We start from the raw sequence: 26,415 nt of genomic DNA on the forward strand, positions 1-26,415 counted from the left end.
AAATATATTGACTTAGTATTATGTGTGATGTGATATTCATAGGTATCATCATGCAGATTCTAGAAAGTAAACTTACTCATGGGGAATTTTATGCAAGCCTATTTAGAAGCTAACATCACTGGGTTTACTGAGACACAGGCCATCTCCCGACTCATAAATTGTACCAACGTAGAGCTTTACCCGGCCTCAGTTAGGCAATATATAGCTGTCCTCATTACTTATACATTGGCCCAATGATGGCTGGATGACACTAGAAGATACAGGTAGTCCTTGTTTAGCGATTGTCTCATACAGTGACCATTTGCAGTTATGATGGTGCTGAAAAAATAACTTTGCAACCAATCCTCACATTTATGACCTTCGCAGGTCTGTAAAGCAAAGGAAAGCTGAAGTAAGATCATAAGCACAGTTGCAGTTTCACTTACTGACTGCTTCACTTAACCAAGTTGCTGGTCCCAATTGTGGTCACTAAAGGAGGACTACCTGTACTATTATTCAGTAGTGGTGAAGTGGCCATGATTCCAGATAAGCAAATACAGAATTGCAGTAATACGTTTACTACAAGAAAAACTTGAAATTCCATGGGCCTTAAAAGGAACAAATTTTCTGTAATATAAGTTTTTGTGCCTTTATCTGATGCATTAGGTGTTATATTCAGCTGACAGTCGAAACATGCCAGACTATAACTTTTGGTCTTCATGTTGTACGGTTTTTCTCTATATCCATAAATCTGTCAACTGATAATAGTCCATTCATCTGATGCTGAAGACAATAGTTCACAAAAATTATATTAAAATCAACTGTAAAACTTTAAATTGCTACAAGATTTTCTGTTGGCACACAGAGTCTTCACAGATTAAACATGAGTTTTGGTTATGTGAGACTAGGCTGAAGCTGCCATAACCTAAAGATGAAGCAGGCACGTAAGCAGGGAGGACAAAAGCCAGGAAACTTATCTATGAGATCCCTTCAGGGAGGTAGATAAGAAGGAAGCAAGTCGTTAAGGAAAAACAAAGGACCTGAACCAGAAAGAGGAAGTTGGGCCTGAGCACATGATCTGAACCAGAAAGAGGAGGTTGGGCCTGAGCACATGGAGGCCCTCGCCCCAATCCCATCAACTTGTACTTTTGGGGATAAAAGGGGTCCCAAAGCCCACCCACTCTGAGTCGTCTGAGTCATCTGAGTCTTCTTGGTCATCTGAGTCATCCAGACTTGGTGGCTTCCGTCCCTCTAGCTAGTGCCTGGCAGCCTAGTTGGGAAGGACGTGGGTAAGTGTGTGTGTGTGTATGAGGAAGAGCAAATGTACCTTGCAACCAGTAAAGTTTTGCTGTTACTTTAAATTCACTGGGTCTCCGTGTATTACAAAGAACCTCTTGGGCCTCAGTGTTCGGTTGGAAGTGATTTGTGTGAATCCCCAATTATTTCCCCGCTGTTGACCAGGGCTGTGTGCCTGTCTGCTCCAGCCGCACCTATCTGGAAACCCAGGTAGAAAGCAAGGGGGGCTGACAAGATCCGCGTGCCTCAACAGGCTGTGAGTGTGTGAGTGAGTGACCATAAGCCGAACCTGGGAGCAGCGTGTGTAACAGTTAGCCCACACAAAATGACATTAGGCAGATATTTTCATGTTGTATTTTAAGCTGCTGTTCTTTGAAGATGGCTTGGAAGAACCTCTGATCACTGTTGTGTGATCATATTGCTGTTAGGTGTAGCTGGTCTAGTACATATTTGCATTCTGTTTCTACTTAACAGGTAACAGGATGGAAATTGGATAAGCTAAAAATGTATAAAGTATGAGCACACACACAGAGCCCATTTGGGACAGTGCTTAAAGTCACTTGACTAGAACCCTGGAGAATGTGAGTTCTAGTCACCTTAGGCATGGAAGCCAGCTCGGTGTCTTTGAGTCAACAACTCTCTCTTTCTGCCCTAGGAAGAAGCAAGGGCAAGCCACCTCTGAAAATGTTGCCAAGAAAACTGAACATACTTGTCCAGGGAAAACCTGTCAGGTTTTTAATTACTTGAAAATGTTTCATTTTGGAGTCCTTGGTGCTCTCTGAGCTTGGTTGTTTGCTTGCAAACATCACCAGCACTGATGATGTTACCTAGTCGGGTAATGAAACATCTGTAAGCAAACAACCAAGCTCAAAGAGCACCAAGGACTCCACAGTTCAACCCTGAGCTACATATATTCTCTTCTACTGTAAATATTAGGAATATAATAATAGAGTGGCTTCCAAAGCACCCACACAAACTTAACAAATATTTTTAGAGAATGCATATCCTTTAAAAGAGGACTGTGCAGGTGGTCATATGAGGACCTTTTTAAGCACCTGGGGAGAAATAGTGGCTTTAATTATTTTAAGGTTCATCAAAAATCTTCACATGCACTCATACACATTCCAAACCACTCTTTTAAAAGATTTGCATACCCTAATAAAAATTTTAAAATCTTACCCAGCTGAGAATAGCACACACACAACCAAACAAACTCTAATATAACTTCCTATTATTATGGACATACATAATGTGATTTCTCTATGTTTCCAATAATACATTCCCCTATATGCTATTTGCAATTATTGTTTTAAGAGAACAATTATGCTTTTAGGGAACAATGAGTCTCCTGGTCTTTGATCATTGTTACATTTTAACTAAGTACGTTTGGAATGATTTTTTATGTTTCTTTTGTTTATGTGGCATCTTCCTACTAAAAATATATTCATATACAAATAAAAAACCCAGCAATCTTCTGTAATAAGGATACTTCATGATAATGTAATTCAAGCTAGGATTTCTTAACACTTACTTGAATTTTACATTTCTTCAACTCTTTTAAACATAACATGGCAATATTTATACAATTTAGTCTCAAAGAAAGTCGTGCCAATTCCAGCAGCAAAGAAATTCTGCAAAAGTAAAAAACAGAATCAGAATAAACTAGCAAGTGACAATGAATTTTATGTAGTAAAGACTAATAGTGAAATCCTATTACCTTGCTTATTCAGAAGTAATTTCAACTGAGTTATGCACAGAAATACAAGAGAAGGATTGCAATTTTAGTATCCCAACTGGTTTATTGTAAGATAGAAGGACAGAAAACAGTAACATAAATAAGATCTGATAGACTTTTTAAAAGTTCCATTAGAAAGTTGGAATAATCATCTACCTGTCTATTTCCCTTGCTAAATGGCATCCCAAGCTGTCACAGCAACTAAGACAGGTGTAACAGAACTGAGGGAGAATGGATAGAAGGAATCATATCTTCTTCTTCTCCCACTATATTAATTTTAAATAAATAGATTGAGGTTTCAAGCTGGCAACTAAAATCTTGGTATAAGCAATTGGGTTAGGCATCTCCCCCCACACAGAGGATTAGCTGCCCTAATACAGGAAGCCACAGGGAAATAAACCCTTGCTCTTCTACCAGGCTTTCCCTAATATTTATGGTGTGAAACAGCATTTGTGGATATTTGTCTCCATGGTGCTCATTATTTGGAAGAGGCAAATCTCATTCAATCATGAACTTATTTCAGAATGTTTTGAAGATAGTGTTAGGAAAGGGAATAAATCAGAACCATAACAAGGAGTTGATTTATGAGATAAATAAATATACAGAGAATTACCATCTATTCTGTGGGGAAGTCATTTGGTGTTGGGAGATAAATAGTTCACACTGAGCAAGGAAGGCATTACATTTACTTGAATTCTCATATTTGTTAGGCAGGGAAGAAAATATTCAATGCAGGATGGTTCTTGTGCGTAGCGAAACCAACAGTGGTGGCCAGGTCAACCTGATCCCTACTTAGATAGGTTTTCCTGGGATAACTGATTCTGTCTTATGTGCTGGGCTACTTGGTCCATCATCTAGGGTAGCTGGCTCATCTTGGTAGCCACTTAGTTTTGAGGAGTGAGTGCTTGGAGTGAGACACTGGCCAGGTTTTTGACAATCAGTGAAGGAGTCAGACAGCCAGTAGACAATGGGCTAATCCTTAATCTCTAGGTGATGGCTCTCCTCCTGCAGCAGCTGAAGCAGGAACAGGCAATCAAGCTGCCAGGCTCCTCTGATCAAGACTCAGCTGTAAAGAACTTTTGACTTTACATGGTTAAACTCATTTCCTGGGCTCAACCAAACAGAAGTTTCACAGACACACTTCATCTAGATAAGAGTCTTTGTAGCAGACAAGAATGAACCCAAATGAAACAGCTAATGGCCACTGCCAGTGTAAAGGTGAAAGTGTTTATTACACCCACAGTTATTCAAATTGTAGCTCCCCCCCCCCCCGTTTTCTCATCAATTAATGGACCTTTTGCACAGCTCTTGGTATCCTTGAATCTGAGGGGTTGTTGAGTATTTACAAAACTGTGAGCTCTGGCCAGAGAAGTTTGTTGTTTGTTTGTTTGTTTGTTTATTTAAAAGATTTGCATGGCTGCCCATCTTAAACAATTCTGGGTGGCTCACAATAGCAGTAATACCAGTAACTATAAAGCATAACCATAAAACAGTAAAACAATCAAATAAAAACAAAACCCCCGCATCTTAATCTTCCTCTTAGAATGCCCCGCAGCAAGCTCCAATTACCCTCATTCCATTCTTTCTATTCCTTTTTATCCTATCCCAGTGCCTCAGTAAAAAGCCAGGTCTTGATGGCCTCCGAAAAGCTAAAAGGGTGGGGGCCTGCCAAATCGCCGGGGGTGGGTGGGCAGGTTGTTCCATAAAGTAGAGGCAGCCACGGAAAAAGGCACACTTCCAAGGTCCCACTAGGTGGCAGGATTTCAGGGAAGGGATCTGGAGTGTACCTGTCCTACCTGATCTAGTGGGACAGGCAGGTATTCTTAGGGAGAGGCAGTCCCGCAAATAACCAGGTCCCATGCCATGTAGACCTTTAAAAGTGATAACCAGCACCTTGAATTGCACCAGGAAGGAAACTGGGAGCTAGTGCAGCTCATGAAATAAAGGTGTAATGTGGCCAAACCTATGAACACCCAGTACTGTGTGCGCCACTACATTCTGGACCAGTTGGAACTTCCGAGTGGTCTTCGAGGGCAGTCCTGTGTAAAGCACATTGCAGTAATCCAAATGGGAAATGACAAAGGCGTGACTGACTGTGAGCAAGGCCTCCTGGTCCAGGAAAGGGTGCAACTAGCGCACAAGATGGATCTGTGCAAAGGCTCCCATAGCCATGGCTGCCACCTGCTCATCAAGCAGGAGCCATGAGACCAGGAGGACCCCAAATTGCGCACCAGCTCAGTGCAGGGGAGTGCAACCCCATCCAGAGTCAAAGATGACAAGTCACCAGACCTTGGGGGAACCAAAAACCCAGAGTCTGTCTTGCATGTCAGGCCTAGCCTGAGGAACTCCAGGAGACCATGCAAATTCTGTTGAGCAACGTTTATTAGCTACAACCTCTATCAAGAATCTTCCCAGACTGAAACTCTGTTCCCACAGTAGCTATGCAAACAGAGTGAATTCCTCAAGGAGGTGCCAGATTCATCCTCTTATCTCTTCCTCGCCCTTCTGGAGACGAAAGAGGATGCTTGTCTCCCTGAGTGTGGCCTTCATAATTCCATTCCATCACATTGCCAGGGTTGAGTTGAAGTCAGTTCCTGCCCATCCTCCCCTTACAGCCTCCAGGCACTTGGACAGCACCACAAAACATCACCTGCCTGGGCAGGGATAGATGCATATAGCTGGGTACTGATATTACCGTACCCCATGCTGTCGGATGACCTCACTCAGCAGTTTCATGTAGGTGTTAAAAAGGAGAGGGGAGAGCCCTGAGCCCTGAGGCACCACACACTGTAGGGGCTTAGGGCTTGACCTCTCCTTGCCCATCAACACTGACTGGAACAAGCCACGAAAAAGGAGGAGAGCTACTGCAAAACAGTGCTTCTCACTCCCAACCTATGGAGCTGCTCCAGAAGGATACCATGATTGATGGTATCGAAAGCCTCCAAGAGAGCCAGGACAGTTGCACCCCCCCAAGCCCTCCAAAGGTCATCGGCAAGTGTGATCAATGCCATCTCAGTGCTATAACCTGGCTTGAACCCAGACTTAAAAGGGTCCAGATAATCTGCTTCATCCAGGGCCCTCTGAAGCTGTGTGCCAATCACCCTCTCAACAACCTTCCCCAAATAAGGGAAGGTTGAAGACTGGATGAAAGTTGTGTAACACAGCTGGGTCCAAGGATGGACTCTTGAGAAGGAGGCACACCACCGCCTCCTTCAAGGCAGGCGATATCACCCCCTCCTGCAAAGAGGCATTAACCACTGCTTGGACCCAGCCCCATGCAGCCTCCTGGGAGGCCTTAACGAACCAGGAGTGAGTGAGGCACAGTGGTATTACTGCTATTGTGAGCCACCCAGAATTGTTTAAGATGGGCAGCCATGCAAATCTTTTAAATAAACAAACAAACAAACAACAAACTTCTCTGGCCAGAGCTCACAGTTTTGTAAATACTCAACAACCCCTCAGATTCAAGGATACCAAGAGCTGTGCAAAAGGTCCATTAATTGATGAGAAAACGGGGGGGGGGGGGGAGCTACAATTTGAATAACTGTGGGTGTAATAAACACTTTCACCTTTACACTGGCAGTGGCCATTAGCTGTTTCATTTGGGTTCATTCTTGTCTGCTACAAAGACTCTTATCTAGATGACGTGTGTCTGTGAGCCTTCTGTTTGGTTGAGCCCAGGAAATGAGTTTAACCATGTAAAGTCAAAAGTTCTTTACAGCTGAGTCTTGATCAGAGGAGCCTGGCAGCTTGATTGCCTGTTCCTGCTTCAGCTGCTGCAGGAGGAGAGCCATCACCTAGAGATTAAGGATTAGCCCATTGTCTACTGGCTGCCTGACTCCTTCACTGATTGTCAAAAACCTGGCCAAGCACATCCAGAACACAGGTGACCGTGCTCACAGCCACAAGGACCCTGTCCACTTCCTCAGGATCAACTGGCTCAAACTCCTCCCAGATAACAGGGCTCAGATGTGTCTCAGTCACTTCCAAAGGATCAGCTCAGCCAGAGTCCAACTCCGAGCGAAGTCGACCAACTTTATCTGACAGATGCCAAGCATATTCCTCACAGTGGCCCTGCAGGAGCTGTCCCAGCTCCTCCTTATCCAGGAGGGACCCTGTCACTTGAAACAGGGCTGCTGGATGGCTATCTGCAGATGCAATAAGGGCGGAGAAGTAAGTACCCTTCACCGCTCTTATCACCACAAGGTAAGTCCTAATATAGGCTCTTACCTGTGCTCCATCGGCTTCATTCTTTGTCTTTCTCTACTCTAGGTGTCTCTTGTGTTACTTCATATCTCGGAGCTGCTTGGTAAACCTCTACAAGATCCACGTGCACAGAGAGTCTGTACCGGCGCAATTTGGTCCAGCACCCCCATTGCCTTATCATTCCAAGCAGCAACAAGGGCATCGGCCGAACCGCATGCCAGAGCTTTGGGAAAAAAACCAAGTTCCCTCTGAAACCACACTGGGTCCATCAGGTGCCTGGGGGTGGGATGATCAAAGTGTTGGCTCTCAGCTACTTTTCCCACTGGAAGGCTGCTGCATTTCTTATTTCCATAAACAGTCTTCTTCTTAACCAAGGGTTCCAGCTAAAACTTTATTTAAATCAGCAATAAATCCAAGCTGGGTTGGACAGGGCGGTCTAAATTGGGAAATATGCAAGCATACAAGGCTTTCAATCTAGACAGTGGCTGATGGACTTGTCTAACTTAATTGGGGTTTGTTTGGACTCCTAATCCCCCCTCCCCATGCAAGCAATTACTCAGAATAGGAACTGTTAAAAGTTCAGAAAAATGTACTCGAGTAAATGCACATTCTACACTAAACCCTACAATTGCCCTCTGAATTTCCTAAAAACTAATAGCCTGCTGAACACACATTCACAAGCATGCACAAACACCCAATCACACATCAAAGGATAAATCTCGAAGAAAAAAAATAAAACCATTCCATGAATACTCACCCACAACAAATGATCCTTTAGAAGACAAAAAATCCATAACAAAAAATACACACATCCAAAACTATGTAAGCAATGCATACAATAAGCATGAGAAATATATATTTTACATTTAAAAAAGCAAAAAACAGAAGTCACCATCCACAGCCACAGGCCCCCAACAAGAAGAAAAATAGAACAAATACACCAACAAAACATTTCTACAAAAATCTTTTTCATTCATTCATTCACTCACTCACTCTCTCTCTCATTCATTCATACACACACACACACACACACACATACATACTCACAATCCTCTTATAACCTTTTACACACACACAGAGAGTCACAGTCAAAGAACACATATAATATGAAAAAAATTGCTCCTAGAAAGACACTGGAAAACATTCTTTCATTGTCATTAGGAAGTTTGGAGAAACATCTGGATACTAACATAGATACAAACATAGATACTAACATAGATACAAACCAGAATTTGGCCAAATATAATTACTCAACTTACTCAACAAGTAAATAAATACTTGTTTTTTTTATTAAAAAATAAAAATAAATAAATTTTAAAATAAAATTTAAATAAAATTTAAAATAAATTTAAAATAAATCCTAGTTTAAGATTATATCTGAACAAAGTAAATGCATCAACTTTATTTTTCAGATCTGGATATAAGGTAAATAACAAATACTGACATTTAAAAAAAAGTTTCCAGAATGTTGCTAAATATGAAACTTACCTTTCATTACGGTTTACTTGCTTTCTAGACTCTTCCAGAAGTTCATATATATTATTCAAATCTGTAGGAACGTCTTCTGGAATCTGATTTTTATCTAATTGCCTGCAATTAATTTATAAGATGATTAGTAATATTTTGCAAATTATCAATCAACCAATCAATCAATCAATCATCTTAGGGACTTCCATGCCCAAATGATTAAGTTGGTCTAGCAAAGAAAGTGGCCATCTTATTCTTATTTTTTTTATTAATATCAATGATTTATATAAAAGCAGTTCGCTTATATTGAGATTCTTCTGTACATTGCTCAGTCATTAGATTGAAATAGTCAACTATATTTCAAGCAAGAAGATAGATTTTTATAAAACATAACAAATTCAGTTTAGGATATGTAAGGGGTAAAAGGAATGTCTCTAAGTGCATAATTTTGCTTTTAGTGACAATGTGTCAGCCCTTTGAAGTAGTCCAGAGAAGCAGCAGCAGCCATGAATATTTACACTACCTTTATTATAAGGTTACACTAACAGAATCTTACAAGTCTGAAAGTACCTCTCCCCTCCCAAAAACTAGGGAGGGTCCCTTCTGAGATGCCTTCTCCACCCCCACCCCTCCTTCTGACTCAGATTTCATTTATCAGACCATTGTCTAGGCTGTGGCTTTTCTTCCTGTTGCTCAAGGTCATTCTCACATACCATTACACAATCAGTGTTAATGCTAGTTATATGGGACACATTAATGAATTGACTGCTTTAAGATAAAATATCTATTTGTCACCCATCTATTCACCAAACAAGCATTTGAGTAATAAGCTTCTCAGGGTATTGCTGCTGGATGTTCAAGTGTATCCCAAGAAAGAGAAAGAGATTAGATTTATCCTAAAATATAAGAACAGGTGTGGTACAGTGGTTAAAGTGTTGGACTCGCAGCCCAACCTACATATACATCCCAAGGTTGTAGGGAAAAATGGGAGGAAAAAATGCAACCTATGCTGGCTTGAGTTATTGAACTTAAGGCAGGATATAAATCTAACAGATAAATAATTTCAATTTGTGCATTTTCTTTTACTTATGATTTCCAAGATATCTGTCCATCTTTAAACACGTAAATACCCAATAACCACATGAGTAAAAGCCACTACTTACTCTTTGATTGTTTGGATTTTATATATGATATTCAAACTAAGAGAGCTTTCAAGTTTATCTTCTATATCTGAAAATTCCACTAGTTTGTGACGTACCTATAAGCAATTATAATAACTATCATCAGATAGTAGAAAAGAGGAAAAGAAATCAGAATTTCCAATATTGAAATTCAATGTAAATCCCTGGTATTTTCATTATAGGCTCTATATGTTAATTATGTACAGCAGAAACTTTTCCAATTTTTAAAACAAGATCTGAATGTTCAATATAGGCATTCTTAAAGTACAAAACAATTAGATTTCAAGCTAAACACAAAAATCTTTCCAAGTGTAAAATGGTTCCTTGAGTGAAACTATGCAGGTCACCAAACAATAAACATGAAGTTACCAAATAATTTGTTATATCAAACTATCTATACCATATTCCTTTCCAAGATGAATCATCAATTTACCACTCTTACATTTATTTTTCCCCTTAAAATATAGCATTATACAAAGATGTCATCAGATTCTTTTTAACTACTTTCAATTTTACTTTCCCACAGAAGGATTCTTATATAATTTAGAGCAGGACAGGACCAAATTCACAAAGGAAGTTTGAAGTACTATACTGTTAGTTCTATAACACTACAAAGCTTACAGGTAGCTGGGTAACTTCAGGCTTCACTTGCTCTTTAAAGTGTTCGGGTTTTACATTTTGCCTCAGCTTCCATGGCTGAAGGTGGACTGGAACCTGGTCTCCGTGCTCCCAGTCTAACCCCTTAACCACAGCACTATGCTGGCTTTCAGCCTACAGAATGGCTGTTGTGAAGGAAAAAAAGGATCTCCTCTTTGAGTTCCTGAAGGAAAGACAGGCTATAAATCTAACAGAAAATAAACTGCTACACCACACTGACTTTTTCTTCTTCTATGTTTGATTCTGTTTGTTTTCTACTGCAATACATCCTTCTCATCTTTTTTATTATGTATTATAAACTTCCCATATTACTAGAAGGATACAAAGCAAGATGAATGTTATACGTGATCTTGGACTAATTCAGGTGAAACACCACATTTTTATATGTGTAACTTTTCTAGCGTTCTGCTAGCATCAAGGGAAAGATTGCATTTCATATTTTCAAAAATTACCATTAGTGAAAATAAATGCTTATATCTCCTTGGAACATTTTCTTTAATGAATGCGGCTGCAGCGGATGAAAAAGTTATGGCTTCTTCAATTCTGGAAGCATCCAGGAAACTTTCAAGCAATTCTCTGGGACAAAAAAGGGATTATATTAAACATCCTTTTGAAAAGTATTGGTAAACAAAACTTTTATATTATTTATTATATTTCATAACAAAATTTTTGAGAACTTGAAAGCACTTTATTTTGTAACCTTAAGATAGTGAAAGTGAAGATACTATTTTGAAATTCTTCTTATAACTAACACTTTGGTCTCTATATAAATAAAAAATACTGACAAATAATTATATGCCTTATTTGAAAGTTATTGAAACCCACTATTTTACCAAAGGCATATTTGAAGCTCATGTGTGATCTTCTGCCTTCCTTACTGCATGCAAAGTCTTTAGCATCTATTCCAGACTTTTTAAATAGAACACCCAAGTAAAATAATCTGAATTAATAAGCCTAAAGAATTTGGCTACTATGTCTGCTGTATTTTACATCTTTAAAAATACACATTTTGAAGATAAGAATGTATGCTGCTTTTTAGAGAACTACAATGCACTATAATGAATACCCCTTTTAAGAAACAAAACTACCAATATTAAACAAAATAGGAAAAGTGTTACTCAATTAATCAGAGGCACAATAGTAAAAAAAAAATGATAAGAAATTGCAATCCTATCAAAAAGGCTTTTAAAATCACTTGAGCTATATATCAGAAAATGTTTTAGAAAATTTGGTAATCTGTCCAGTGAAGGAGAATAAAGTTAAATGTGCTTTTCTTTCGTTTTCTCTTACCAAGAAATCTCTCCAATAGTCTGCATTTCTGCTAGGATAAAAAGGATGACCTCTCTGTCCACATATTATATTATGTTTACCTAATCCTTATGACATAGATTTATAGCACCGTAACAATTATGCAAACTTTGTATGTGTAGATGTAGAACTGAAACATATACAGGTAGTCCTTGCTTAACAACTGCCCTGTTTAGTGACCATTCAAAGTTACAACAACACTGAAAAAGTAACTTTATGACTGGTCCTCACACTTATGACCGCCAGAGTGTCCTTGCAGTCACATGATCGAGATTTGGGTGCTTCACAACTAGCAGGCATTTACGATCGTCGCAGTGTCCTGCAGTCACACGATTGTCATTTGCACGCTTCATAGCCGGCTTCCAACAAGCAGAGTCAATGGAGAAGCCAGCGGTAAAATTGCAAGTTGTGGTCATGTGATGTTGTGCTTAACAACCGCAGATGACTTGCTTAATGATCATGGCAGAAGTGAGGTTGTAAATCCGTCACGGTCATGTGATGTCTCACTTAACAACTGCATCACTTAGCGATGGAGGTGCTGGTCCCAATTGTGGTCATTAAGTAAGGACTATCTGTATTTAAGAGGTAATTTTATGAAGTAGAATGATATGCATTTGAGATGTCAAGATCCTCAAAACAGATGCACAGCAGATTAGTTTTTATATAGGGAGATATTTGTTTGTATTCCCCTGAACTGAAAATCATGCATCATGAGAAAAAATTATCACAACAAAAAAGGCTAGGTCCTCAAGCCTTCTACTGTATTAATTTTAAAGCAATCATATAGTGAGTCTATGACTTGCATAAATAGGTTCTATGAAGTTTTCTATTAGATCAGCTTCCATAATCATTCAAAAGTTATTTTAAAACATCATGAAAACCTCAATGTTCTTTTTAGGTTGTATTCAAACCATTAACTTTGTGGTTGGTATTCATAAACAAATATTCAAGAACACTAGAGGCAGTTTTGACCCATCCTATTGTCAAATCAAGTCACCTTGCTTTCTGATTCCAAATCTTGATATTATGTAGTATTTCATTAACATTATATTAATAATCAATGTTAAGTTGTAATTGCTGTTTGCTCAATATTAACAATAGGGCATTAAGTCTACATTTGAGCCAGCATCTCATTGACTAGAAATTCTTGGACAGTTTCTTTTCTTTTCTTCCTATGGATAGATTCATAACCTAGGAAAAGCCATCATTAGTGCCACAGAAGAAATTATCATGTTGATTTTGCTGATATGGAATGATTCTTCCCCTAAATAGGAACTCAGCTTACATCATGAGTTCTGCTGTCCAATCTTTGTCTTCTTCAACTGGATGTTTCAATGCAGGCACAATCTGAGAGAGACTTGGTATAAGAAAATAGCGGAACCCGGGCTTTAAAAATGGTCTTACATTTTTCCAGTAAATAACTGAAGCATTATATATCAAAAAATAGTATCTGGAATAAAAAACAAATATTAAGATTATATTGCCCCAAATGGAAGTACGCAAGAAATGGATCTAGGACATTCCCCTATCAAGACTTTCTACCCTCAGTTTATTATATTGGGTTTTTTTATTCATGGATAACCTGAAGCCTAGCTAAGTAGTATAAGCCAGTAACATATCTGACAGAAATGTGATTAAAAATCAGGCATTCAGCCTTGCCTATGTCTTCTAAAGTACTTTGGTTGTTGCTCCATGGCTTAGCATATAAAATATATAGCCACATTAAAGTGTAGCACAGTAAATGGCTAGCAGCCAGCAAACTCCACTCTCCCTCTCACTGATGAGGTTACCTAGTGGGGTAATGAAACATCTGCAAGAAAACATCCAAGCTCAGAGACCACCAATAATCCAACAAAAGGACAATACTTTTCATGCTATGACCTAGTTCTTATTTATTTAGTCAGGCACAATAATTGTTTCCAGCACATTGTGGAATGAAATCAGGGAGAAGGTCTTCATACAGAAAGGAATGAGAAAGATCTTACCTTGGATCACCTAATGCAAAATCAATTGTTTTCAGCAAGTTTATAATGAATTTTTCAAATTGTTCCTAAAAGGTAATAGAAGTATTTCACTTTGAAATGAAATAAAACCTCTATGATATATCACTCTTCTAATACCAACACACCCCAAACTATTATTAATTCAGAACTCACAACTTCCACATACTCCAAAAATATATGTATATTTTTCTATTTATAATATTCATACATATATATTATTTGAGTTAATAGGTAATAACAGTAAACTCTTGATTTAATTTATTATGTATGTTACAGCAGAATGTCCATTACAGCTAAATATGGTCTTTTGCATGCATCTTATACTATTTTATGCCTGAGTAAATAGCAAATACAATTTTATGCATATGCAGAACCTGACAATGTGCAAAGCACCTGAAGTCTGATAAACTGAGGTCTGTTAAATCAAGAGTTTATAGCAAATATCACTTAACACACTTAAGCTACCTCAATCCCATTCACAGTAGAGCTTTGTGAGGTACTTAAAAGGGACATTTTCCAAAGGATGATATTTCAAGCACTAAAGCAACCCTATACTCTCAAACTTGTGTGGCTCCTACAAAGACTGCCCCAGATGTCTGTGTATGTTGTCCATGCAAGACACTTTGCTTTATGGCCTTGAGGCCAGCACTAACACACTTTGAAAAGGGTTCCTTTCAGATGCTTTGCGTAGCCCAAATTCTCAATAATCTAATAATGCAGAAGCATGGGCATCCACTAGAAGACACAAACAACATTGTCAAAACAACACCGTATACTTCCTGATGTTATCATACAAATGATGTAAGAGACCTCTCAGGGATATAAGAGACCACAGAACAAAAAGTATAAATAAAAAACTTTTATTTCATGAATGTCCTTCAATTAATTTATTTTGGGAACTAAAATATGGGTTTACCATATATATTACATCTACCATTGCCTTTAATTTCCCTTTCAAAAAAAGAGCCTTTAAATTAACAATACCAAAATCAGTCTTATGCTCACCAAATTGTCAGTAGATACAGGAGTATGTAACTGGCTCTGACACAAATATGCTCTACCCAAGAATTGGTTAACAGGAGCTTTTCCTTTAAAATACATTTGTAGACAGTCATGGCTTATTTCAGGAAAACCCATCTAAAATGAAACATATTTCACTTTTTAGAAAAGAGCTACACAATATTAATAAATGACATGTTATCCCCGACAAAATGAATGCGCTGTTACCTGATATGCTTGTTCTGCACATAAGACATACAAGTCAAAAGAGAAACTCTCCAAGGAATCAAGGGCAGATTTTCCATCATGTGCTGATTTGATCAACTTGTAAGTACTTTTCAAAGCATCAACATCTTAAAAAGAATATTAGGTGAAAAGTAATTTTTTGCATTTAGTTATATTGATGATAAAAATAATTTTGAGTAAGTATAATTAGAAGCTTGAAGAATAAGCCTGAGGGATAGTTGTGCTTTGCCTTGATGACATGCTTTGAGCCACAGAAGCAGCATTATGGTTTTTATCAAAAACAACACTGATGAGATTTTCTTCATTAACCTTCATTTCAAAGGTTTCTTCTGGTAGCCTTGTAGGCAAACCAGAGGACACCCAGACACCACAGAAAGCACAGCAACAACAAGAACATTTGCTCTTTAGATGTTGCCAAGCTGGCAGCGCCTTGCAAAAAGGAGTCGGGAGCAGTTGCCGGTAAGCGCGAAAAACAGCACGCGCCAAAAAAGGGCGCAAAGCAACGGAAACCCCGCCTCCTGCGCTCGCCAGCTGGGCTCTGTCCTAGGAAGGAGGCTCTGGCAAACCACTTCCAAAACACTTTGCCTTGAAAACTGCAAAGGACTTGTCCAAAGCAGTCACTGCAGAGTCGGTAACGATTGAGTGCAGATAAAAAAAAAAATTTGAAGGGGTGCTTTGCTTGAAGCATCATCAAAGCAAAGCACCTTTGAAGCTTTGCATAGCCTTAATCGGTTTACTCACTTCAACCAATTTTCAGGGTTTGTACCACACACTGAAGCATAAACTAAACCTATCAGCTGGGCCTTCACACCACACTGAATTAAAATGTGGTTGGCAAGTTACTGGTTCAAGTGTGTCATGCAAACACAGACATATAGCATTGTTCTTCATTAAAAGCCTGGTCTAATCCAAAAACTGCTATAGACGTTGTTCTATCTCAAGGAGAATTTGCATGACCAATGCATAGACTGAAAATAATTATTGAAAACAAGCCTAACCTTTTGTGTCAAATAGAAATGGGATTAAAAAAGCTTTCCAGGAACGATGACTGTTGGTGCGAATCACAGTTCAATAACAGAATTAATACTTTGCATGCAAGAAAACTGCAAATGAGTCCATATTTTCATCATGCAAACGGGTATTTAGTTTCCTATAACAAGTGATCAGCATCTTAAATATCAAATACTATCCCCATCCTCCACCTCCCCATTTACCATGATGGTTATATATGGGGCAAAGCACTGTCAACTTGGACAAAAAAAAAAAAGCTTATCCAAAGGAAGGCTGGGGGAAACCAACCTTACCTAAGAATAAATAAGGACTTGGATCTTACTTCTCTGTAAACATGCTTTTGATTGTAGGAAAAACTTATTTCAATGTCTGGAAAAAAACAATAAATACTAAAAAGAATGTAAAACCATTTACTTTGGTGTCTCTCAGCGTCCGACAGCTGCTGCCTAATCAGTATCTCCATGCTTTTTCACCTATTTTGTTCAGAACTTGTTCACAATCTGCTGGAAGAAAAAACAGTCCAGGCTGAAAAGTAAAATAATATTTTAGTGTCCTTTACCAGGAACCTTTCAGCCAATTTGTGAGATCATTTTGTAGCAGAAAATGAAAACCAACCAAACAGCAAAAACCCCATGGCTGTAAAACTATTCACAGTTATGTAGAACTAATCCTATTGAGTACCATGGCACTCAGTTCTGAGTACACCTCAGTAGAAAACTGTATTACTTTCACAATGAAAGATCAGCACCGATTGCCAATTGTTTTCCAGGTCCAGTTCAATGTATTGATTTTACAATTTAAAATGCTAAATGGCTTAGGGTCTGGCTACTTAAGAAGCCACATTGTTCAGTATGATTCTGTTCATAATCTAAAAACTGTGGGAAAGGTCCTTTTGAGAGTATCTTTGCTTATACAGAAGTGTGCTGGCCAGACACATGGGCATACATCTTATCTGGGGTTGCAATCTGTCTCTACACTTTTTCTTTTCTGAAATGGTGTCAAAAACACATCTATTTAATTTAGGCACATAATTTTTAAGCTGTCTCACTATTATTTATTTTAATTATTTGTATGCTGCCTATTCAAACAACTAATGTTGTTTTACTAATTTTATTATTTCTTTGTTTGAAATATGTATACCAACAATCCTTAGAAAGGCAGTAATTATTTTAAAAGTAAAATAAAAGCAATATTTGCTGGACAGTAAAAAACTACTGAATGCATCTACTGCCTGATCTAAAAGTTTGCAAAAGTAACTTTTGAAATTCATACAATTATCTTCTCTAAGATTACAGATCATATACCATATGAACACAGAGGATTAATACCTACGTTATTCAACAAGAAGGGCTTACCAATAAAACCCTTGGCTATCATTGTAATATGAACTGCAACTCTATAAATAATTAGTGTAACCTCATTTGATCTCAGGTATGTTTACAGCTAGGTAACGATTACTGTGAGTTTGAATAATGCGATATTTGATTTAGTGCGAATTGTAATTGATACCAGGTCGCATTTGATCCAACCCAAAATTGCTAATGCAAGGCAAGGCATTAGCAAGGCACAGTTGAGGCTTGTGCATGCGCAGTTATGGTTAAGGTGTTAGATGCTACTAATCTTCATGTGTGTAAAATGGAGAAAAGAAAGATTCCATCAGATGAAAACAGTATAAGCTCAAAAAAGAAGAGGCTCATTATTACATTAGAGCAAAAATTTGAGGTAATTGAATGATATGAACGTGGTCATAGCAACTCTACAGTACACAATATTATAAAACATGCAGGGGAAATGAAAGAAAAAGGTACAGTTGCATCAGCTTTAGATATTTTAGGTATTTTTCAAATATCTACAAGGAATAGAGGTGTTACAATGATAGAAACAGCATCTTTTAACTGTATGGATTGAAGACTGCAATCAATATTAATATTTAATTAATATTCATATAAAAACTTATGTTTAAAATTTTTCATTGCCTATTTCCGTCAAGCTGGAACTAATTACCCTGTTTTCCATAGAAATAACACTCTAAATAGTGAGAATTCAAATAATACCACCATTTTGTGGGATTCATTACCCACACTAATCAAGACCTGGCTGTATTTCTGAGTAACCATATATAGTTCCAACAGAAGAGGATATATGTAGCTCAGGGTTGAACTGTGGAGTCCCTCTGAGCTTGGTTGTCTGCTTGCAGACATTTCATTACCAATTAGGTAACATCATCAGTGCAATAAGTGTGGGGTTTGCTTCCTGCTTATATATAGTAGCTTGCCCTGCCAGCATTGGTGTGGTTTTCTCCTTGGTAGTTCCTTGATTAGGGTATTGTGCATTGATTAGGATATTGTTTTCTGCTTGTTTGCCTGGTGTTAATCCCTGCTTATCTGGGTGTTGGCTGCTGGAGAGGATGTGTTCTGGTCTTTTTGTTTCCTTCTTAGCTTTTTTATTGTCTCTTTTGAATGGTGTGTAAATGTGGTTTATCTCCCTGTGTCTGTTGATGACTGATAACCATACATAGGAGGATGAGAAGTATACTGTCCAGTGGCAAAGCCATAACAAATTTTTCAAAGCTTGAATCATACCATCAAACATTTGGGTTTGTTACTGGAACTTATTTGAGGATCAGCTATAAGCTTGTGTGTGTGTGTGGTGTATGTATGAAGATAGATCTATCTTCATACATACACACACACACACATACATGTGTGTGTACATGTATATATGTGTGTATATATATATACACACACACGTGTATGTCTGTGTAAATATAAATATAAATACATAATACATACACACAGACATATATATGTATATATGTGTGTGTGTATGAAGATAGATCTATCTTCATACATACACATATATATGTGTATATATGTATATATGTGTGTATGTAGGTGTGTGTATATATATACATGTGTGTGTGTGTGTAAATATAAATATAAATACATAATATATACAAACATATATATGTATATATGTGCGTGTGTACGTATGAAGACAGATCTATCTTCATACGTACACACACGTGTGTATATATGTATATATGTGTGTAGGTGTGTGTGTGTGTATATATATAGACACATGTGTACATGTGTGTGTAAATGTGTGTGTGCGCGCGCACACACACACATATATATAAAATCTTCTCTCTCACATACACATGGATGTTACCTGCAAAACCAGACTGAACCAATACGACACGCTCCCAACCTGATGCCTCATCAGCTCTGCTGCCGCTCTCTTCGGTGCCTTCTTCCTTCCCACCCGCCCCGCGAAGGCTATTCCAGCACCGTCTCCACTCGCTCCTGCGCCGGTACCAATCTGGCTTCCCTCCAGCTCGCTTCCGAGGCGCTCCGGGACTGGCTCTCCGCTACGCGAGGAGCAACTTCAAGCCCCGCGCGCCACCGCGTCCCTCGGTCTCTTAGCAACGCATCGCTATCTGCGATTCACGCGCTCCGCCCCGCCCACTTCTCTACGGGATCCTTGAGAAGTCAGAAGTGCTTCTCAAACGAACTTTTTTTTTTTCACTGCCTTGAGAGACGTCAGCAACTGCAGAGATTTAAAGAAATTCTGCTTATTGCTGAAGGAGTTACTTATTTAAAATGCTCGGGATGGCTGAGAGTGAAGATAATTGACACGAAAGTTAGAAGCAATTTTTTTGTGAACTTGTTCCTAAGAATTTTACAAGCAGTTCGATCTATTAAGGGCAGATTGGGGACCCTGAGAGAGTGGCTTAAGAAAGCTCTAAGATGTGCGGTCTTCAACTCCCAGAATTCCCCAGCCAGCATGCTGGCTGGGGAATTCTGGGAGTTGAAGTCCATACATCTTCAAGTTGCCAAGGTTCAGAAACATTGCTCTAAGGAATCAATTCAGTGTTAATATTCTGTTTTGGGGAATAAGAGACAAATGAAGATGATTGGCAATAATTGTTAGATCAGCCTTACACCATTATTGCATGCTGGGATTTTGCTAAGGGAAAGAGAAATTGTATACAAGAATCTTATTTAGTGCAGATGTACAGAATAATCCAATCCTTTGCACAAATATGCTTTGTCTAAAAATGAAGCAGTTTTATTAATCTTCCAGCCCGATTCAGAACTTAGTTATTCAGAGAAGCCTTCTGCTCCAGTGATTTGCATGCAGTTTAGTTGCCTCTTGAAGTCTTAATATGTTTTGTTTTCCTTCAGAGATAATTTGACATATGAAGAGCAGGATCCTGCCTTTCCTTATTTTTGCCTGGGGAAGGACATGATGGTATCCAATGATAGGTGAACTAAAACTCTGGATTTCTATAATCCATAGATGGGTAAAATCTTTCCATTAGGATCAACTCAATTTTTTAAAAAAATATATTTCTCCAGAAAAAGATATCAGGCAAGATATCACAAAACAAGACGTGGAAGAATCAAGAGAGCCTTCAAATTAGACGAAATGTTTCAACCTTTGGTTCTACAGTCTTTGGATATATCGTCCCTGTCCACTACATGTAAAGTAATTGTCTCTTTCAAGCCGCAGAGTAGAGGAGGGATCACCGGGTGTCCTATTTTCCATCTCTAGTCTGCTGCTGTTATATACATATAAGGATTAAAGCTGGAACAACCAAAGGCCCCTTGGTTGGGAAGGTTCTGTGTCTTTTGATAAAGACATATATTCAATTGCTGATATTAAGTCTTCTGCACTTGTTATGTCTTGCCTATTGTTCATTTCTGACTCTCCCTGCTTTTGCTTACATTTTGCCCGATTTTGCCAGTTAACTATTTCTGATGTCTGCTAATCTTTAATGAATAAACATCAAGCTATTTTTTTTTACTAACTGAAAAAATAAATCAAATAATTTAATTACAGCCATAAGGCTAGAAAACAGCAATATAAAATCTAAACATGTGAACATAAATATACATATATGTCAACTTACAAGTATTAAGTATAAATATAAGATATATAACAAGGAATAAGAATGAAATATAGAATATAAAAGTACAGGGATAAAAATACAATAATGATGGAATAAAATAACATAAAATACAAGTAAGTAAATGACAAGCAGAATCTTCAAGTACGAGTAAGCGAATAGAACATATAGAGCTGCAAAGCTGGGCAACATGGAGCAATAATTGGGTTCTTGTCAGATAAGAGAAGCAACAAATAGAAAATGGAAATGTCTTCAGGATGGGTAGATAAGAGTCATCCGAGAGTCCTTGTAATGGAAACAACAAAGAGGCATGTAGCTCAAAGACTCTGTTGGATTCTCCTCTCATGGGCAGAGGCACTGGTACACTGGAGTTTTCTTATAGTCTCCAAAGAACGGGCAATGCATCAAGGCTGGCTAAATTTTGACATTGTAATAGATGATAAAAAAAAAGGCACAACCCCTTTTGGAAAAAAGCCCCTGAATTATAGGACTAGACACTAGGCTGAGATTGAAGGTCCGTGTCCCTGATCCATTGCTTGAATGCACATCTGGCATTTTCAAAGACTAATGAGCAGAGGCTCTGCATTGAAAAACCTAGTAGGTAACAATGAGGTAGTTGGGACCTGAATTTCTGTCACTAAGAGATGCGGTCATAAAGCACAATGTCATGTGACTGCATTGCTTAGTGATGGCAATCCCAGCACTCCCGGTTGTAGTCATTAAGTAAGGATCGCAGGTTGTTAAGCAAGTCCCAGGGGTCTTGCAAGCAGGCAGGCAGATAAGGTGCAGCATGAGATGTGGCACGAGGTGTGGCATGAGGTGCAGTATGAGCATGGTGGAACCAGGGGTGGCTCGTGCCAGGCGGGAGAGAACGCAAGCAACCTACTGGAGCGACTTGTGACTTTGCTTGAGGGAAGCCAGCAGGGAAGTTTGCAAATGGTGATTGTGACTGCAGGATGCTGCAACCATTGTGTGAGCCAGTTGCCAAGCATCCAGATCACAATCATGTGACCATGAGGTGCTGGGGTGGCTGAAACTTCAAGGACCAGTTGTCAGTACCACTCGTTCAGCACCATCATAATGTTGAACGGTCGCTGATGGAGTAGAAGTTAAACGAAGACTACCTGTAAGTGAATTTTATCAATAGCTTTCTTAAGCTACATTGATTTAAGGTGGTCCCCAAGGAGGGAAGACCAGACCTGTGAGGAAGAAAAGTAATTTTAACCAAAAACTGATGAATAAAAACTAAGTTTTAGCCTCCACAGAAACCAAACCCATGTCCAAACATAAAATGGCATTCTTAATACATTTTGGGACTGCAAGAATGGCTCTAATGAACTCAGTTTGAACAACTTCAAGAGTATTGAACTTGGTAAGAGTGCAGATCTGAGTACTGTAGAGAATCTAAGGGGCAGCCTTGACAAAAACATCTTACAGGTTGCAGGGATATAATGAGCTCCCTTTGAATGAAGAAAAAAAAATCTCAGAATAGCAATGGAGCTACACTGTGCAAAGCCAGCCTGGTAAGAAAGATGTGCCCTCCAAGAGAGAGAGGCGTGGAACAGCACTCTGAGATATTTATAGGTACACACCTGCTCAAGTGAACTCAATTTGCCTTTCATGGATTTTATGATGGTGTCGAACAAATACTAAACTTTGGTTTTCTGGTAATTTATTAATAACCTTTCTTCAAGGCAGAAAAAAGCCAACGCCCTTAGTGCCCTTCTCATTCCTACCTGAGAAATGGATGTGATATATCATAGCTGAACTGAGTGGCATGTATGTTTGCTCTGATCCTGATATAGGGATTAACTGGCTATGAATTGGGTGCAAACTAACCTGGAAATTACCCACAATAGTTTTCCAACATCTGTAATCCATAAATGGATAAAATGTTATTAGGACCAATTAAAATGCTCCCCACCCCCATGTACAAAAAATTGACTTCTGTAGGAGGCATCAGGACAGGGAAGAAGAAAGAGAGAACTAAGATTAGGCCATGTGTTTAACCTATGAGTCTGCAGGCTTGATATAGAAAGTGCATACTTTGAAGAATTCTTGCTGTTAGATATTATTGATAACCTTTTATCAGCATCAAAAAATTGGGTTACTTCCCCCAGCTCTGAAAACATAAAAGCCACTAATTCTCAATCAGCACATATGTGCCCTTATGTTTTGAGAGCTGGAGGGATCAATCCCTTCTTCTTCCTTCTCCCTGATTAGCTAGTGTAATTCTGGATTTTTTTCCCATGTTGTTGTTGTTGTTGTTGTTGTTGTTCAGTCGTTAAGTCGTGTCCGACTCTTCGTGACCCCATGAACCATATCGCACCAGGCCTTCCTGTCCTTCACTGCCTCCCTGAGTTTGCTCAGTTGCATGCTCATTGCTTCAGTGATGCTATCTAACCATCTCATCCTCTGCCACCCTTTTCTCCTTTTGCCTTCAATCTTTCCCAGCATCAGGGTCTTTTCCAAAGAGTCCTCTCTTCGCATTAAGTGACCAAAGTACCTGACCTTGAGGTTCATTATCAATCCTTCCAATGAGCAATCAGGGTTGATTTCCTTTAAGATGGACTGGTTTGACTTCCTAGCAGTCCAGGGGACTCTTAAGAGTCTTCTCCAGCACCACAGTTCAAAGACATCAATTCTTCGGCGCTCAGCTTTCTTTATGGTCCAGCTCTCATAGCCATACATTACTACTGGAAAAACCATAGCTTTGACTATGCGGATCTTTGTCAGCAAGGTGATGTCTCTGCTTTTTAATATGCTATCTAGATTTGCCATAGCTTTCCTCCCAAGGAGCAGACATCTTTTAATTTCATGGCTGCAGTCTCCGTCTGCGGTGATCTTGGAGCCCAAATAAATGAAGTCTGTTACTGCTTCCATTTCTACCCCTTCTATTTGCCAGGAATTGATGGGTTCAGATGCCATGATCTTAGTTTTTTTAATGTTGAGTTTCAAGCCAGCTTTCGCAGTCTCCTCTTTCACCTTCATCAAGGGGCTCTTTAGTTCTTCTTCACTTTCTGCCATTAGGGTGGTATCATCTGCATATCTGAGGTTGTTGATGTTTCTCCCTGCAAACTTAATTCCGGCTTGTGTTTCTTCCAGCCTGACATTTCTCATGTTGTTCTCTGCATATAGGTTAAATAAGCAGGGTGACAGCATACAGCCTTGTCACCTTTCCCTATTTTGAACCAATCGGTTGTTCCATGACCGGTTCTAACTGTTGCTTCTTGGCCCGCATACACATTTCTCAGGAGACAGGTAAGATGGTCTGGTACCCCCATCTCTTTAAGAATTTGCCACAGTTTGTTGTGATCCACACAATCGAAGGCTTTTGCATAGTCAATGAAGCAGAAGTAGATGTTTTTCTGGAACTCTTGTGCTTTCTCCATGATCCAGCAAATGTTGGCAATTTGATCTCTAGTTCCTCTGCCTCTTCGAAACCCAGCTTGTACATCCGGTAGTTCTCGGTTCACGTACTGGTGAAGCCTAGCTTGTAGGATTTTGAGCATAACTTTGCTAGCATGTGAAATGAGTGCAATTGTGCGATAGTTTGAGCATTCTTTGGCATTGCCCTTCTTTGGAATTGGAACGTGAACTGACCTTTTCCAATCCTGTGGCCACTGTTGCGTTTTCCAAACTTGCTGGCATATTGAGTGCAGCACTTTAATAGCATCATCTTTTAGTATTTTAAATAACTCAGCTGGAATACTGTCATCTCCACTAGCTTTGTTGTTAGTAATGCTTCCTAAGGCCCACTTGACTTCACTCTCTAGGATGTCTGGCTCAAGGTCAGTGATCACACCAGCGTGGACATCAGGGACATTAAGATCTTCTTGTATAGTTCTTCTGTGTATTCTTGCCACCTCTTCTTAATCCCTTCTGCTTCTGTTAGGTCCCTGCCTTTTTTGTCCTTTATCATGCCCATCTTTGCACTAAACATTCCTTTCATATCTCCAATTTTCTTGTAGAGATCTCTAGTCTTCCCCATTCTATTGTTTTCCTCGATTTCTTTGCATTGTTCATTTAAGAAGGCCTTCTTATCTCTCCTTGCTATTCTCTGGAAATCTGCATTCAGTTGCTTATATCTTTCCCTTTCACCCTTGCTTTTCACATTCCTTCTTTCCACAGCTATTTGTAAAGCTTTTTTTCCCATGGACAGACCCAATTAAGACTTTTCCCCATTGTTTTGTATCAGCACATTTCACCAGCAGTAATGGGTGGGATACCCTGTTGAACGAAAACTCATTCTGAGAATTAGATGAATCTGTGCAAATTCATGTCAAGTTCTTGGAATTAGTAAATTTCTCCTTCTACTGTCTCTTGCAAATCATACTGTGTTAGGACTCCTCCTCTCTCTCTTTGTCAGCCATGTGAGAAACGGAAGTAGAGGCACCTTGTGTGAAGTGTTGGGATAGCTCTGTTATCAGGTCCCTAAAATAGGCAATCTGCTTTCTGACTGAAGTGCATGTGCAGCTTGTGTTCTATATGTATGCTTATAATCCAGCAAATATTACAAAAAATAAGATATCTCTCATGGTTTTATCTCCAGAGAATGAAAATCCAAGTAGCTTGAGTGCTGGCCATATGGCCATAATAAACATTTGTGTTTTTTTTAGGTAGCTTGATGTCTGGAACTTGTTTTCTTGGAGAAGTGGGGAATGAGAGTGATATGTTGTCTCAGCGATAAAATCATGGCTTTATAACAGAAGCAGATTCTCTTTAAGCAAAAGCTATTTACCTAAGAATTAGTTCATTAAAAAAAGAGAGAATGATGAATTCTCATCACCGACTATTCAGTCAACAACGATTTTCCCACTAGTGACTTATAGCATCTTTGTAATACTACTTGGTCATCACTGAAGTGGCATGCCTGTCCTCATTATTGTTACTTTGCACATCAATGGTTAGATGACCAGGAAAGAAGCCATAACTCATTAGTTGGGTATGACCATCAGGATAGCCAAATCCAGCATCAAAGATTATCCATTTGGATAACCTTAGTAATGAGAGAGAGAGAGGGAGAAGGAGACTTTATTCTTAACATTTGTCTTTATCATTCAGTCATGCAGCCACTGCCTGACATAACTTTTTTATGTTGCAGCAGCGTGCAGGTTTCTTTGAACTCTAAAAATGTTTCAGTGAAGCATAGTTTACTGACAAGTATACTGTACAGTAAATATAACATTGTCAGATTGCAAGAGCAGTTTGTTAACGCAATTGGGGATAATAGCTTTGTATGGATGAGAGAATCATGCAGTCATTATCAGCACTGACATGCATCCTTGCCTTCCATCCTTTCTTTATGTCAAAATTGTGGAGTCCTTGGGGTTCTCTGAGCTTGGTTGTTTTCTTGCAAACATTTCATTACCCGGCTAGGTAACATCTTCAGTGTTCAGTGGTACTGAAGATGTT

General features: G+C 38.9%; 1 protein-coding gene across 1 annotated transcript in view; it reads right to left on the minus strand.

The window, feature by feature from the left end:
• Positions 1–16,551, minus strand: part of CFAP46 (cilia and flagella associated protein 46) — a 108,132-nt gene extending 91,581 nt beyond the window's left edge. Inside the window, exons 1-9 of the mRNA XM_088132589.1 lie at positions 16,503–16,551; positions 15,060–15,184; positions 14,838–14,969; positions 13,815–13,879; positions 13,115–13,279; positions 10,974–11,097; positions 9,847–9,941; positions 8,705–8,806; positions 2,807–2,906 (exon numbers count right to left, since the gene is read on the minus strand). Coding sequence (XP_087988715.1) covers positions 2,807–2,906; positions 8,705–8,806; positions 9,847–9,941; positions 10,974–11,097; positions 13,115–13,279; positions 13,815–13,879; positions 14,838–14,969; positions 15,060–15,184; positions 16,503–16,551 — 957 coding nt within the window. The remainder of the gene's footprint in view (positions 1–2,806; positions 2,907–8,704; positions 8,807–9,846; positions 9,942–10,973; positions 11,098–13,114; positions 13,280–13,814; positions 13,880–14,837; positions 14,970–15,059; positions 15,185–16,502) is intronic.
• Between the last annotated feature and the right edge of the window lie 9,864 nt (positions 16,552–26,415).

This window comes from Python bivittatus, unplaced genomic scaffold (assembly GCF_059951505.1).
Source record: "Python bivittatus isolate LINGU-HERP-01145 unplaced genomic scaffold, Pbiv_v1 ctg000980_np1212, whole genome shotgun sequence".
NCBI classification, from domain to species: Eukaryota; Metazoa; Chordata; class Lepidosauria; order Squamata; family Pythonidae; genus Python; species Python bivittatus.